The sequence below is a fragment of the Talpa occidentalis genome, unplaced genomic scaffold (assembly GCF_014898055.3).
Source record: "Talpa occidentalis isolate TD23 unplaced genomic scaffold, MPIMG_talOcc4v2.1 talOcc4.14, whole genome shotgun sequence".
Lineage (NCBI taxonomy): Eukaryota > Metazoa > Chordata > Mammalia > Eulipotyphla > Talpidae > Talpa > Talpa occidentalis.
Window position 1 is genome coordinate 62,902,775 of NW_023601433.1, and position 17,181 is coordinate 62,919,955.

The 17,181-nt window shown below is 34.1% G+C and overlaps 2 protein-coding genes across 6 annotated transcripts in view; one reads left to right on the forward strand and one right to left on the reverse strand.

Annotated features, from left to right (window-relative positions):
- The window catches only part of SUV39H2 (SUV39H2 histone lysine methyltransferase), a 28,773-nt gene extending 15,382 nt beyond the window's left edge, over nucleotides 1–13,391 (forward strand). For 3 of the 5 annotated variants that reach the window (XR_008551815.1, XR_008551817.1, XR_008551816.1), the window contains exons 4-8: nucleotides 1,665–1,811; nucleotides 3,265–3,394; nucleotides 3,617–4,974; nucleotides 8,501–8,579; nucleotides 8,695–13,391. Coding sequence is in view for 1 of the 5 variants with exons in the window: in XM_037510650.2 (XP_037366547.1) it covers nucleotides 1,665–1,811; nucleotides 3,265–3,394; nucleotides 3,617–3,723 (384 nt within the window). In the remaining 4 variants the exon portion in view is untranslated. Of the gene's footprint in view, nucleotides 1–1,664; nucleotides 1,812–3,264; nucleotides 3,395–3,616; nucleotides 6,271–8,500; nucleotides 8,580–8,694 lie in introns of those variants that run through there. The other 2 variants (XR_008551814.1, XM_037510650.2) reach the window with 2 other exon arrangements.
- The window catches only part of DCLRE1C (DNA cross-link repair 1C), a 40,326-nt gene continuing 23,604 nt past the window's right edge, over nucleotides 460–17,181 (reverse strand). The window contains exons 12-14 of the mRNA XM_037510655.2: nucleotides 16,621–16,709; nucleotides 15,894–15,988; nucleotides 460–8,822 (exon numbers count right to left, since the gene is read on the reverse strand). Of these exons, the coding sequence (XP_037366552.1) occupies nucleotides 7,897–8,822; nucleotides 15,894–15,988; nucleotides 16,621–16,709 (1,110 nt within the window). The 3' untranslated portion in view covers nucleotides 460–7,896. The remainder of the gene's footprint in view (nucleotides 8,823–15,893; nucleotides 15,989–16,620; nucleotides 16,710–17,181) is intronic.

Sequence of the window (17,181 nt, forward strand, 5' to 3'; positions counted from 1 at the left end):
CTTGCTGACTTTGAAACTTTTCAGTTGTCATTTACTTCATCCATTCGTCTAAATAATGGGTAAATATAATTGGAAAAAGAAAAATACCAGGTGGTTTCACTTTTAGGAGGAATGTAGAGGATCCAAATAACGGATAAGGAAAAGGAAAAAGTAATTATAATAAATATCAAAATCAACAGGCAGCTAACCAGAGATATTCTGGAGAAAGAGAAGAGAAAGAGGAGAGTAGGATCAAAATGGGTGGGAAGAATATAAGAGACTATGGTGATGGTACATGGGTGAACTGGTGGTGGGAATTTCACGGGGACTATAACCGAGATGAGAAAGCATACATTGTACAAAAATGAAGAATGATGTAAAAAATATATAAAATTAAAAAAAATTTTAAAATGTATATATAAGTTGCAAAAATCAATTTTATATCAACATCAAAGATATATAAAGTAGACCAATCCTGAATACATATTATAAAACATATGTACATTTATTGCATCCATAAGAAAGTCCAAACTTTTATAACTTTAGCATTCTCTAAATTACCATTACTAGCAAATTTATTTTTACACCAATACTATATATACAAAATAGTATTTATCCTATACAACATACTATTCTAAGCACATTATATATTAACAGTTCTCTCAGTAACTCTGAGGTGGCACCATTATCTTCATTATTATAGATAAGGAAAGTGAGGCACAGAAAATTGAACAAGTTGCCCAAGATCAGAGGGTAGTAAAAAAGACAAGATTCAAAACCAAAGCTCCAAAATTAGTGCATTCCATCCCTGTACCACCCCACCTCAAACTGAATGGTGGGTGAAGCTGTGACTAGAAAAAAATAAGTGTGACTGCATCATGTAGGGCTGTCAAATCTGACTGATTTTAAAACATAGTGTTGTTTGGAAATGCTTTATCTATGTATTAATCCAGAATTCTGAGATTAAATTACACCTTTTGACCCTTAAACTTTAAAACAATGGCAGATAACTAATCATTCAGGATACTAGATCTTATATAATCAAATTATTCCCCCCACCTTTTTTCAGCTAATGCAGCAGCTAAACTTCATTGATACCACAATTTATTTTTGGTTACCTAAGTTGAGCATTTGGTAAAGCTATGTGCTTACGAGCAGAACTACAGATGATGGTTTTGAGCTCAGAATTTCATGAAAAACAACCTATTATACAAAACTAAGCTTTCAAAGCAGTTGACTACAAACTTAACATACAAATATTCTGCATTTGTAATAAACTTCCATTTATAACTGCATACGAATTAGTTACAGGAAAAATGTTGCTTTAGAGCACATACACTTGGCAAATTCAGTCCTTTACATTCAGTTATATCCTTTAAATTCAGTCCTTTACATTCAGTTACAGAGAGCTGTAGTTATATCTATAGCCTTTTGAACAGCTCAATAAATTACAATGGTTTCAACTTAATTGCTGGGTTGTCTTAATACCTGAACAGTCCTAATTTTGGTGCATCATTATTTCTCCTCTCCTTGGTGTCCCACCTCTTTCTGTCTTGTCCTTCAAATTTAAGTGAATGTTTGTTTCAATGGCACTTGAATTTCTTTTTAAACATTTGTATGTTAATGAATTTATGAATGTTTCTTTAGTTCAGCAATAACTATTTAATACAGTTTTTTCTTTTTAGGTAATCACAAGTGAAGAAGCTGAAAGGCGGGGGCAGTTATATGACAACAAAGGAATCACTTATCTCTTTGATCTGGACTATGAATCTGATGAATTCACAGTAGATGCAGCTCGCTATGGAAATGTGTCTCATTTTGTGAATCACAGTGTAAGAAATACAGACAGGACTAATAATTTAACTTAGTATTGTTTTTGATGATTTTTGCATAGTTGAGGAATTATTTAAACTATGGACCCTTTTAACATTTCCAAAATATTGTAATATTGAGGGCTTCTTCTGTTAAGTCATAATATTATTGCTATATTAGGAAAATCCTTTGAGGTGCCTACCAAATACATTTTGCAAAAAGTCTTTATAAGTTACTTGATTTAAACTTTCCAACTTTATAAGGTATATGTACAGATGTGGAAATTAATGAGCAAATGAGCTAAGTAATAAAAACTAAGTAATAAATTTAAGAATCACAACTCTGCAAGTTTATTTCAGAAGTTAACATCTAATTTTAGGCTGTATTATCACTGCTCAGCCTTTTGGCTAAGATCAAGTATAGTTTTAGAATGTACACTAAAAACAGAGGTATTCTCTAAAAATGTAAATAAGTCAACATTTTTATAAAGTTTAAGAATTTATAGAATATTGAAGTATTTAGGGCTATTTTTCTAAATTATAAATTAGTATTCTTCCTTGATTTTTAATTATTTTTTGAAAAGAATTTAAAGTTGGAACCTAAACTCCAGAGTCTTATATACTACAAAAACTTCTCAAAATAAGAGAGGTTAATAGTAATAATCTGTTACACAGTATAAACTAGTACATGTCAAGTTGACAACGTGATAAGACCAATGAGGTTGACATTATCTCCATTTTTATAGATTACAAGGAAAATGCAGAGTATGTGGTATAGCTGACCACATAAGGACAGCAGACCATGTTAAACTTTTGATAGGTTTCATACCAAGAAACTAGTTTATGATTTGTAGTAAAATGTCAGACTTTCTGATTTCCTCATTAGATTTCCCATTTTTACATTAATTTTTTTCTTAATGTCAAATATGAGATACTATCAAAATGTATTTCATTCAAGGTCAACTAAACACTTGATTTCTTTGTATAATTCACTGCATCTTTCTTGCATATTCCTTAATTTAACGTTGAGTTCTCAAGATATTGGACAATTTCAAGTGAAAGTTTAAGCAATGAAACCCCATGGAGTAGAAAATTTGAGTTCTAAAGTGCTGATTTTTAAAATATTGCAGTTCTTTAAATATGCCTTACTGAATTAGAGATGAAATGGTATATCTGAGTTTGCATTAAAATTATCCAGAAAAATTTAAAAGGATTAGCTAAAACATGATTGGCAAATTATTGAAGCTACAGAGTGGAAACATGTGAATTTATTTTCTCTAGTTCTATGTATGTCTGAGATTTTCTGTTAGTGAAGTCTTTTTAAATGTGTGCTTCAAAAACCTCTAAACAATAGTAACTAAAATTTCTAGTAGAACTTATAAACTACTACTCTGGAAATTAAAGATTTCATATGGCATGTAGAAGAGCTTGTTCACATCATTTTTAATTAAATGGATCTAATATTCCTTTTTAGTGTGATCCAAATCTTCAAGTGTTCAATGTTTTCATTGATAACCTCGATACTCGTCTTCCCCGAATAGCATTATTTTCCACAAGAACCATAAGTGCTGGAGAAGAACTCACTTTTGATTATCAAATGAAAGGTATGATTTCCAAGTACAGTTTCATGGATGTTAATTGTTTCATAAAACTTGTTTTGTTGATATATAAAAAAAGAATTTAGATTTCCTTAGAAGTTGACTTCCTATGATGGTATTGAATATGTAAGCAACCTTGCTAGCTACTTTAAAATTGATGGAAAATTTGAAACTCTTTCTGAATTGTCTTAACTCGCTTTTCCTATATTTCTTTCTCTATGTGTTCAGGTTCTGGAGATATATCTTCAGATTCTATTGACCACAGCCCAGCCAAAAAGAGGGTCAGAACTGTGTGCAAATGTGGAGCTGTGACTTGCAGAGGTTACCTCAACTGAATTTTCAGGAAATAGAACTGATATTTGTAATTGTTTTTCTCTAATGTTAAATTTTTTTCCTAATATTTGGGAACTCTTTCATATTACCAAGATTATATACTGTTAATTACAATTCCTGTTTTACACCATTGGCCAAATGACTATCAGATGCTTCTGAAGAGAGGAATATAAGGTCACATAAAATAATCTGAAATGAACATATATTTGGTATGAGATACCAAACTTGAACCAAAACTACTTCCAGATCAGTATATATATATATATATATATATATATATATATATATATACACACACACACACACACTTAGGAAGCTTATGTGAATAGAGATGCCTCCTTCAGTGTTTTAAGTGTTAAAATGATGTAACAGTTGCTAAGATCAAACTTTGAACGTGCCATATACCTTGATTTAGAGAAATAGTTAATTCAGTTTGGGCAAATACTCAAGTTCTATTTTTGTTACTGTGTTGTCATTACTATTTACCTAGTTCTCACTGTGCTTGTATTTAAAACAAATAAGTGATACTAAATTATACTCTATTTTATACTTCATCTAAAGATCTCAGTGATACAGGAATTTAAGGTATAAAATTAAATCTAAAAAACTTTAATTACAGCTTGATTTCATGCTTTGGTTTGATATGAGGGGTATATGTATGAGCCAGTATTTCTATAAGGTAATTTTAACCCTGTAGAAAAAAATCTCTAAAAAGCTTTCTAAAATTCTGTAACAGCTGACCCTTGTTTCTTTGAAAGATCAGGACAGTGGGACCAGAGGGGTTTCTGAGTGCCAGGTAGGGGAAATGGAGCGCTTTAAGGGCCCCTCTTAAGAACATGAATTAGAAAACCCGTGTTGAGTAACTTTGGTCTAAAGAGTAAAACAAGAGTACCCTTGAGAGCAACTGTAGCTAATTATAATTGTTTGGCACAGTACTTTAACTTTATATCTTCCTGATTTCAGGCAGGTTTAACATTTTCTTTATACCAAATTTAATCATTTTTATATTTCCTTGTAGACTCGTCTTTAATAAGTAATCTTTATTTTGAAGTGAAATTTTATACATGAACTTTTTAAATGTGATTAAGCTAAACTTGCCTTGGTCCAAGTGAATTTTAAGTCCATTTATTACTTGAAATATACTGAAATGGAATATATTGTCTTTTTTTCTGAATAGTAAAACTTCAATCAGGAAAAACTGTTTTCATCTCTTTTTCATTCTGGGATTTCTAATCATGATGTCCAATATGAAGGTAAATGCAAATTATCTAGCCTTTTGTATTCCTAATTAAGTCCTATCTAAGCTCACTACCCTAGGTTTTTGTTTTTTTTTTTAAAGATTTATTTATGTGTAGAGGGGGTGAGAGTATTCACCAGAGACAGTGGGGAACAGAATAGGCAGACTGACTTAAGTACACTGCTGAGGGGAGCAGTGGGTGAGTCAGGAGAGGTCTGCTGCACCATGTGGGTAGCTCCCTGGCTGGCCAGGGATTGAACTCGTGCTGCAGTGGCCTCATAGGTTACATCTTAACCCCTTGCGCCACCAGAGAGGCCTCACTACCCTACGCTTAATGATCTAAAATTAGCTTAGGTAAAACTGAATTGACTTCAAGAATGCAGCACTTCAGATATCCTCTTAATCCTTAACCTCTTTTTTTTTTTTTTTGAGACAAGCTACCATTTATTCTTTTTCACTATACCACCATCACATGACTTTGCTCTTTGGATACTACAGTGTTAATTGTTTACATTATAGGGCCTCAAGAGTATATCTGCTAACCAAAATTTGCAAGTGTTGAGGGAAAATGCATTTTTTAGTGCCATTTATGTTTTCTTTATGAAAAATTAGCAGTGAGAAAGGGTCACAGATTTACAGGTTGCTCCCAATTTACTTTGAATGATAGTTCTAATGAGTTTAAAGATGTAATTTTAATATTCTTATAAAGTGCTTTACTTTTTGATGTTGTCTCTCTTATGTGTAAAAAAAAAAAAGGTGTAAAACTGAAGGGCAAAGGGAAAATTACTCTTTTTAGTAAACTTGTTTTGTCCTTTTAATAGAAATGTAATGGACCTTTGAGCTTTTAAATACCTTTGTTACCCTTATGTTAATAAAATGCTGAACTTAAACAGTAAAATAATAGAAACTTGAAATGAAGCTGTTAGGAGCCTTAACTAGTTTAAGTCAGCATTTAGCTTCTTTTAGTTTCCTAAGTTGTTAGAATTTATTCTCAATATAAAGCAAATATTCAAGGACAATATTTAGATCAAACTTAGACTGTAAGTTCATATTTAAGTTGTATTTTTTCTCATATCTACACAGGATTGTGATAACACAAGAGGTAATCTCAGGTTTCCCCTGCCACCCCCCCCATCCCATGCAAACTCCAGGCTCTACTTAATTTTCCTACACTTCAGCAGTTTTCTTTAGCAGAATAAATTTAGTTTGCATTTGATTTGCATTTGATTTTTCATTACTTAATTTTGTTTCTGAATATTTTGCTGTCATTTCTAATAAGGCTACAAGTGAGGTAGGAAAATACTGATATATTCCTGCCAACCTGCTATTAATGCTTTATACAATTAATGTTATTTTCCTTGTAAGAAATTCTAAAAAAAAGTATCATTGTCATGCTTCAAGCATTTGAATATTAAAGTAGAATCTCACACTTAGTATTACTGAGTGTGGATGAATACCTCTAAAATTTTTTTGAGTGAGATATCTGCTACTACTACCAGATACTCAAACATACTGTGCTCTGTACTGCCTTAAAGTGCAAAGGAATTTTTAAAGTAGAGGTAATAGTCATTCAGCAAGCCATAAGTCTTTCATATGTACTCACATACACAGAAATAAATTTACACTGGATAGGTAACACTGACATGCCCATAATCACTCAGTAGTAGGCAGTAAACTAAACCTAATTTTTAACATTAAACCAACTCCAGGCAGGCATTAAAAATCAGTATCTACTATTAAACTTCTAAGTTGTGGAATACCTCTGTAAGGCACATGACAAACTTCTGGGTTTCTTGTGATATGTCTTGGCACTCAAACTTTTTTCCCCCCACTATTCCATTTATATTTTATAGTTCTTCAAGTAAAAATCAAGTAGCCACTGCAATTAATCCTGCATTTTGAGTGGCATTATAGATTAGAACATCATAGTTAAGAGCACAGACTCTATATTGAATTGTCTGAGTCCTGACTTAGCCCGTAACCCCATGGTTAACTCCGTGAGTTAATAACTTATTTGTGCTTTGGCCCCCTCAGCTGTGCATGGGGATAATGTTATCTACCTCAAAGGGTGTTTTTTCAAGTAAAACACTGACAAAGCACCATATAGAAACATTAGGAATTATTCTGTACTATAATATAAACCTGTATTTTAAAATCTATTAAATTCATTCAGCCAGAATTTATTATGCCAGACTCACATAAAACAATAAAAATGTGGCAATATGTAATATTAAATTGATGGTATGATTATCAAATGCCAAGAAAATATTCAGAATGTTTATAGGCATGTATACAAAAGCCCATCATGTATCATAACTGTCCAGGTTTTCCCCCAATGCAAATGGAAAAGAGCTAATCTGTCTTTTTCATAACATCTGGGAATGGAACATTTACTTCTGGAAAAATGAGAAAACTGACTGAGTCCTCTTGTCATTGATTCCTCTGAGTATCCACTAACATCACCACCTATAATTGTGGTTTATTCTTTCAATTTTGCTTTGTATATTTTGAAACTGGTAGGTGCATACACATTTTAAATTGTTTCTTGATGAATTGGACCTTTATAATTAGTAATTTGATATTGATATAGCCACTACCAGTTTCTTTTACTGTTTATATAGTATATCTTTTCATCTTTATACTTTTAAAACCCAGTGTCATCTGAAGTAAGTTGCTTAAAGACAGCATATAATTAGATTATGTTTCCCCCAACTTTTCACTGTTTCGCTTAGACCATTTTACCTTTAATGTAATTACTGTACTTTGGATTTAGTTCTACTGTACCATGTTTTTTCCCTTTCTTTGATTCCTACATTCCCTGTTTACTGCTTCCTATTAGGTTATATAAAATGTTTTTAGTATGCTTTCATTTATTATGACTTTGCCTATTTGTATAGGTTTTTTTAGTCGTTGCTCTAAAATGAAATGTTTTTAATTGCTAGTTATCTGATAAAGAGCTTTTTCTTTTTTCAACTATTATAGTCTCACCTGTTGCCAGCTTCTCATATAAATACCTTAAATGTTCCCGTTTAGGTAGTTCAGCCTCTGGAGTTGAGGGAATTTCAAAATCAGAGGAGCTCTGTGAATCTGCATTGGTACTAGGATTTAGCAACAATTTTTCATGAGGTATTTTTTTCCCACTGCTTAAAGTAGTTGGTTCTCCAACACCAGGAACTATATTTATATCTTGATCTCTGCTTTTCAAATCGGAGTATCCATCCTTTGGGCAAAGCACATTTTGTTCCATCTGAGAGGCAGAAATATTCTCTTTGATTCTTGGTCTGCAGCCACCTTTGTTTAAGCAGGTAATATCTGCACTGCTTCTCTCTTGGGAAGATAATAAAACAGTGTCAGATTGGCTGTCCCAGCCTTGACTTCCTTGTTCTGATATATGTGTTGACTGAGAAGAATTCTGAGAAGAGATGTGAGTTGATTCCCCATCAGAGTCACTGAAAAGCTTTGGTGACTGAGAGGCCCCTGCTTCTGTGGATGAAGGGCAGTTTTCCAAACCATCATCTGTGATTTCATCTTTTCTTTTAAAGAATACTTCCCACTGTGGTACTTCCACACCGGTCTTTTGCTGGTGACATGTAGCAGAACTCAGATCTCCTTGAGCTGAAGGTGAGACTTGTGATTCTTCTTCGCTTTCACTGTTGGATTCTTCACAATCCACAAAGTTTGTCCAAAGAGAGGTTTGTATACTTTCTGCTTTGAAGCATCCTGTACTTTGTCTCAGTTTTTCAGGCTGATTTTGTGATACTGCAGTCATTGGAAATACCTCAGGGTGCAGAGTTTGTTGGTTTAGAACCTTGTGCCTTAAAGGTACTGGCAGAGGATCATCAAAGAGATCATCTTCCTCCTCCTCTGCGGGACAAGTAAAACAGGTATATAAGAAACACAAAATGCCGAGAGCCAATTTTTGCTTTAAAAAGTAAAAATTCAACTGGTAGCATTTTAGCTATTTTAATACATGGAACTGTAAATAGAGAGATCACTCTCTTAGGCTATATGGAATAATTTAACTACCATCTTCAACTTATAATACCAGACTGTAAGTTGGGAGTATAGATTTGTATTCCCCAAATAAGACAAGGATGACTATATCAGTGATTTTTGTTAGACCTAGCTAAACATTAGAATCATCTAGAGAACTTTTTAAAAACTACAGCTTTCTACATCCCATTTCAGGTCCACTGAATACCTAAAAGTGAGACCTAGTAATTTTTTTCATCAGCTAGGTTTGTGAGTCATCTAGACTAGAAGGTTTGCAAATTATGTGCTCTGCAAATAGCTCAATGATTTGGGTCATGTAATATTTAATTTCTATACATATTTTGATTCCTACTTTGTGCATGTTAGGGGTTGAATGTTTGTATCCTATCAAAATCATAATTTGAAGCCCTGATCCCAGTGTAATGATTTTGGGATTATATGGGATCTGTGGGAAAGTATTGGGTTCGGATGAGATCATGAAGGTCGGAATCTCATTATGGGATTGCTGTCCTTGTAAGAAAAGGAAGACATTTCTCCATCAAGTGCACAAAGGACATACATAGCACATACATACCTTCTTACTAAAACCAGGAAACAAAATCTGCTGGCACCTTGCTCTTGGAAATCCCAGCCTCCAAAACTGAGATGTAGGTGTTAGTAAGTCATCTGGTCTCTGTGATTTGTTAGAGCAGCCAGAGCTAAGTACTCAACACTATGATAAATACTGAGTAGATATATGGAGTAGAATATCTTTAACCAAAATACTGAATAGCCACTTTGTGTTCAAGAAAAATAGATATTAGTTAGCCCAGTCCACTTAAATTCTTCCAATAAGGATCCTTACTCTGAGTATGAAATTACCATAATGAAAAGGCACATAATTGAGGAAGGAACATATTTTCCTATCCTTTTATAGCACCTAAGCTAAGGATGAAAGTAAATGCTCATGAAGTTACTATATATGTGGCAGCTTTCTTTTTTAAAGCTGATAACTTTTTTAAAAAACTAGATAGATGTGGTTCCTGGCTTTTTAGAGTATAGTATAATTGTTTAAATAAGCAACTATTCATCCCATTCTAAAGCACTTAAGGAGACTAAGATGTCTGGCTACAATATTTGGGATCATCCTAATCCCCAGCATATGCCTTGAACTCATGAATTACTAGTTTTACAAGATTAACTTGTTATTTTTTGTATCATTTCTAAGTTGAATAGTTCCATGTTCTTCTGGATTCATGACCATCAATATCATGGTATGTTTTAACCTGTCAACATTTTCACATTACTTCACCTATATGTATCTGAAAAACAAGTTTCTGTACTATTAGTTTATTGACATTCTGACATGTATTCTATTATAACCATATAAACATTTAATACCTCTCATAACAATGAGAAAATAATGTAATAAATATGAAGGCACTGAAATTTTTAATAACATTTACACAATCTGATAAGTATACTTCCAATCCAAAATGTATTCAAATTTGGAAGTTTGTCTATTTCCTAAATGTTAAGACAGACTTATCATGTTATATACTAAATATGTTCTACCCTTCCCACCAAAATCCTCTGTTGAAACTCTAACCTCCAGTATAGCCATATCTAGAGATGTACCTCTAGGAACATAAGGTCGTAAGGGCACGACCTTGATCTGATAGGATTAGTGTCCTCTTGAGAATAGACATCAGCAAGCACTCTACAACCACCCCCAGGCACATGCACCCAAGAAAGGTACTGTGAGCACATAGCAATATGGCAGCTAGCCAAAAGAATTCTCAAAATAAAACTGTGTTATAAGAACACTGATCTTGGAATTTCCAGCATTCAGAAATGTGGGGAGTAAATTTCTATTGTTTAAGCCATTACCCTGGATATTTTGTTATAGCAAGCCAAATAAAATAAGACACTACAGGACCCAGAAATTCTGCTCCTTTGTTTTCACCCCAAAAGAAAGAAAATGTGTCCACACACAGATTTATATGCAGATATTCGTAACATCATCATTTACAACTAAAAAGTAGAAACCACCCAAAAGTTCAACCATTAAATAGGTAAATGTGGTGTACTCATACAATGGAATATTATTTGATAATAAAAAGGAATGAAGTACTGATATATACTACAAGGATGAACTATTAAAATACAATGCAAAGTGAAAACCAGGCACGAAAGATCCATGTTGAATGAGCCCAGTTACATAAATGTTCAGAAGAGGCAATTCTTATACAGATAGATCATAATCAGTGGTTGCCAAAGGCTGGAGGTAGTAATGGCAGAGTTTCTTCATGGAGTAATAAAAATGTTCTGAGATTAGTGGTGATAGTTGTGGAAATCTGCTATTGTAAAAATCAGGGACATGTTCACCTAAAGGTATATATGGTATATAAATTATATTTCAATAAAGCTTTAAAAAACTGAGTTCAATGTAAAATTTTGTAAGATAGAAGTAAAATGTACAATAGCACAAAAACTGGGAGAGGGTGAAATGAAAGTACACTATTACAGACTTCTTATAGCATACCTATAGTAGGTATGCCCTGAGGTGTTAAATTTATGTCTACTACAAACCACTAAAATGTTACAACCAATAAGCTGAGATTAAATGAGATCAAACAACTTTATCAAGAGGAAGCATAAGAGGGAAGAAATGAACAGATGAAAAAAGAGCAATATAATTAATGAAAACTATACATATCAATAACATTAAACCTAAATGATCTACGCACTACAATTAAAAGGCATAAATTATCAGATTGGCTATAAAAAACAAAGCCCAACAATATGTTGCTTATAAGAAGCCTACTTTAGGGGCCGCCCTGGTGGCCTAAGTGTTAAGTCTCAGCACTATCACACTATGGCCTGCGTTCAATCCCCAGCCAGGGAGCTAACCCATATATGGTGCAGCAGATCTCTCCTGTCTCACCTGCTGCTCCCCTTAGCAGTGTGTTTCAGTAAACCTGCCTGTTCTGCTCCCCACTGTCTTGGTGAATTCTATCACCCCCTGCACCTCTGACCTACACTCCAGTTCTTCTACACACACACACAAAAATAAGAAACCTACTTTAAATGTAAGACAAAAAATTAAAAATAGCAAAAAGAAATATTCTTAACACTAAACTGAAGAAACTGTAGTACCTCTATTAGTATTTGATCTAGTAGATTTCAGAGCTAAAAATACTACCAGGGATAATAAAGAGTTATTTTTTAGAAATGAAGTCAAAAGACTGTAACCCAAAACCCGTTAGTAATAGTGCTTCAAAGATGAAGCAGAGAATTCCAAGGGGAAATAGGCAAATCTACAATTTTAACTGGGGATTTCAACAACCGTCAATAAGTAATAGAGGGTAAGTAAATCAAGGATATCAAAAGCCAGAACATTATCAATGAAATTGATCTAATTGTTATTTAAAGGCCATTTCATTCAACAGCAGTATGCTAACCATATCAATAAAACATCTTTCAAGTATACATGAAACAGTAAACAAGATGGACAATTATTCTGGACCATAGATCTCAGTGAAAATACATAGTATTCTGGCAGCTCTTGTCCCAAGATTCTCCACCTGTATCAATGCAGGTGTCTCTTTTTTTTTTCTTTTTCTAATAAACCTATCCTTTTAAAATGTAAAAAAAATACAAAGTATTTTGACCATGAATTTTTTTTTTTAATACACAATAAAATTTAGGTAACAGTGATCTCAGGAAAATCTTCCAGAATTCAGAAACACTTCTAAATAACCCATGCATATCAAAAAAGAAATTAAAAGAAAAATCAGAAAATATTTTGAACTGAATGCAAGTGGAAACAAGTCAAATTTGGGGAATGTAAGGAGGGAAACTCAGCACCAAATGCCTGAATTAGGGGGAAAAGGTCTCAAATTTATGAGCTCAACTCCCACGTTAAGAAATTTTAAAATGAATAGCAAATTAAACCCAGAATAAGCAGTGAAAGTTCAGAGTGACAGACAATGAGGTAGAAAACAAAACCAAAACAACAACAAAAAGTTGGTTCTTTGAGATCAATATAATTGGCAAGCCTCTAATCATAGGACTGATCAAGAAAAAAAATAGTAAAGACTTGTATCAGGAGTGAAAGTTTATCACTAGATTCTGCAGATGTTAAAAGGATCAAGGAAACATAACGAGCAAGTTTATTCCAAAATAATGCTTTTGTAATTTTAAACCTTTCCACAGAAAACTGACCCAGGTGGCTTCCCTGGCAATTCTACCAATCATTTGAGATAGATATAATGCAGAACCAAAAAAGATAATGCAAGAGATAAAAAAGAATTCAGAACACTATCCCTCCTGAAAATAGATAAATTCTTAACACAATTTTAGCAAATCAAATTGAATAACATCTGAAAAGGAATATGTCACAACCACATGGGATTTGCTCCAGAAATACAAGATTGACTTAATACTTAGGCAATCAGTGTAATTCACCATACTGCTAAGCTGAAATAGAAAAACTAATCTCAGTAAATGCAGCGGTATTTAACAAAATCCAATACCATTCGTGATAAAATCTCTTTAAACTATTAGAACTAAAGGGAACTTTCTCCTCCTCCAATTGATGAGAAGCATCAATGAAAAACTTTTAAACAGCTAACATTTCATACTTAATGGTAAAACAACAAATGCTTTCCTACCAAGATTGAGAAAAAGGCAGACATCCACCCCTGCCACTGCTATTCACCATTGTACTGGAAGTCTAATTCAATATGGCAAGAAATAAAAACATCTAGATTGGAAAGAAAAAGGAAAAACTTTCTATTCATGGACATGATAATATATATAGAAAATGCAGTGGAATCTACAGAAAAAACACTAGAACTGTTAAGTGGGGATTAATAAAGTTGAAGAATACAAGTTCTATTAAAATAGAAACTTAAAAAAAAGAAACTTAATAAGGATTATTATGTACAATAGTATCAGAAAGGAAATACTTACGGATCAATCTAACAAAAGATGATCATGACCTATACACTAAAAATTACAAAACATTAAGAGAAATTAAAAGAAGACTTAAATAAAGGGCAATGATATACCATAATCGTGGATCTGAAAGTTCAAGATCAATTTTTCTCAAATCGATCACTACACTTAACACACACAGAATCTCAGCAGTGGACATTTTGCATAAATTGGCAAACTGGTATTTTTAGTATTTAAATTATATTTTCTCAAGTGTATGAACTGCAAAAATATCAAATGAGATTTTATTTTTTTTTAGGATTTATTTTTATTTATGCATGTAAGAACTGGGGTGTACATGGAATATTACTCAGCATTCAAAAAAGATAAACACATGCAATTTGCAGCAACATGGATGGCGCTGGAAGGGATCATGCTCAGCGAAATAAGCCAGAAAGAAAAAGAAAAATACCGGATGGTCTCACTCATAGCAGCAATCTAGAAAACTTAAATAAGGGACCAGGAAAATGAATAACTATAAGAAAGTGAAAATCAAAATCAACAAAAAACTATGAACCAGAGACACTTTTAGGGGGGCGGGGGCGGGAGGGGAGGGATTGGGGTCAAAATAAGGGGACTGCAATTGTATGGGGAATATAAAAATGAAATTTATTTAAAAAAAAAAAAAGAACTGGGGCGTAGGCCAGAGGTGCAGGGGGTGAGAGGATTCACCAGAGAAAGAATGGGGAGCAGGACAGGCTGATCTACTGAAATGCACTACTGAGGGGAGCAGTGGGCAAGACAGGAGAGGTCCACTGCACCATGTGGGTTAGCTCCCTGGCTGGGGACTGAACTCAGGCCAGCTGGCCATAGCTGGATAGCACTGAGACTTTAACCCCTGCACCATCAGGAAGGCCCACAAATGAAATATTTTAAATGTGCAATTTCTAGTACGTTAGTTATACCTCAATAAAGTTTTTTTAAACAATACTAAGTTTGCATATGAGAAGGATTAGAAGATGCATTACATGATAGACTTAACATTTGAATTTAATGGAGTTATTTTCCTGGAACATTTTAATTACTCAAACAATAAACAAATGTGCTTTTTTCAGCCAACAGTAATAGGCTTACTATGTCAATTCTAGAATTGGCATCTAAATGTTTTTTCAAATAAATTCTAAATGAGAGGAAATGAAAAAATTAGAGATTGAAAAGACAAGCCTGGATTCGGATTCCAGCACTAAAACCTGCTGGACTTTGGGGGGCTTTACCTTGCTCTCTAAGCTTCACTTTCCTCATTGGTAAACTGGGATTGTTAGCCCTATTTATATGTTTGTTTTGAGTTTTAGCTATAATATATGTAAAGAAACTAACATAACAATTGCCATACAGTAAGCTTAATAAGAAGTAGTATTCTCTAGTATGATTTAGACATGTTAGCTGTATGGTACAATAATTGGCTCTCGACCAAAGCAATGAAAATTCATTAAATCTGGCTGCTGTAGAACAGCAGTTTTGCTAAGAATCTGAAATTGATTTCCACATCAGAGCTTACCACCACTCTTCACTGGAAAATGAAAGTAGCAATGAAGGAAAGTAGGAAACTAAATAAGAAAATTTATTTGCATAGGCACTACTGATCAATCTGATTGCAAGCAGTGACAAGTTCCCATTGTCAGCATTTACTAGTGTCTTAAAGGAAATGTTCAAAGATAACAGGTCAGCCTCTCCTTATGGTCATAATAACCACAGAGCATTTTTCCAGAAAGCTAAGAACATTGTTCTATATAGGCTCAGTTCTCTTCAACACTTGCTTTAAACCAGTGACAGAGATCTAACTCCTGATTTTATAGGTTGCAAACAGAAGTCAAAGCACTTCCTGAGACCATGTGACAAGTCTGAATTACAATGGGTCTCCAGTCCACCTCTCCCCCATCCACCTTTGACCAGACAAGAGCACGCTGAAAAGCAATCTTTAAGGGAAACCTATACCTCTGAACGCAGGGTCATCATTCTTACCTGAGGCTGGTTGTGTTTTTCTGGCTCTCTTCAGTTTTCCAAGTGGTTTATACTTTGGCTCTGTATCTTGGGAAGATCGGCAGAAAGGCTTCAAGCTAAAATGAACACAAATATTTTTCCTCTTGAAAGCTGCTGGAATGTAAGCTTCATTTATAAAAATTATAAAAATTTAAAAGGAACTTTTAAAAACTAAAAAGCAAAATTTAATACTGCAATATAGTAAAGTGCATTTTAAAACAATCTGATAGATACCTATCTAATTGTAGGATTGAGGAAAAGCAAAAACTCAGAAAGTGGTCCCTATTTTAAACAACGTTTAATACAGTAATGGCATCTTCTGCCATTAGGGAATAGAGTAGAGTTAGCTTTTCCCCTTTTATATTTATTGTGATTTGTTTACCTCTTGCAATAATCTCACAAATTTGATCTGTCTATTCCACAGACTGAAAGCTAAGCTTACATGGTGGAGATAAAATACAGAAGGTACAGAAATAATACTTAAGGGTGTGTTGCCCTTTTTTGAGGGTCTCATCAGCTGCATCCTTATGCCAGATTCCCAGAAGCCTTTAGCATTAAACATAGCCACTTGCAGCGTAATTATGCTTCCAACCTAAAACCTATTTATAGGCACATCAATTTTCATCCTTGGTTCTGTTCTCAGACCCAAAACTATTGCCTGGACCCATCCCACTCAACAATACAAGTTCCACCAGTAGTAACTACTCACATTTCTTTAACTTTATCCATAGTTATGCCTACTGGAATGACATTTGGATATGCATTCACAGGACAGATGTAGCTCAAGAAATCTTTAATCTAGAAGAAAATAAAATGGATCGATTACCTCTACAGTGAAAAATATGAGTGTTAGAGAAACAATTCAACATAGATCAGGGGTAAGAGAAGCAAAACTCTCATAGTTGTGATTCTCCTTGCTGGCTGCACATGAGGATCACTGGGGGACCTCTTAGAAAAAAGAAAAACCGGGCCTCCCCAGTGGTGCAGCGGTTGAGTACTGGGTTGCGAAGCTGCCCCGCCACCTCTGCAGCGCCAGTTCAATCCCAGGCCGCCAGGCGAGGGTCTCACATGGCGCACAGACCTCTCCTGCCGCCCGCTGCTCCCCTCAGCAGTGTATTTCGTCACTCTGCCTGTTCTGCTCCCCGCTCTGGCTCTGGTGAATTCTCTCGCCCTCCCGCGCCTCTGACTGTACCCAGCGCTTGTATAAATAAATAAATAAATCTTTAAAGAAAAACCCCATGTTTAGGCCCCATCTCCAAAGATACTTTTA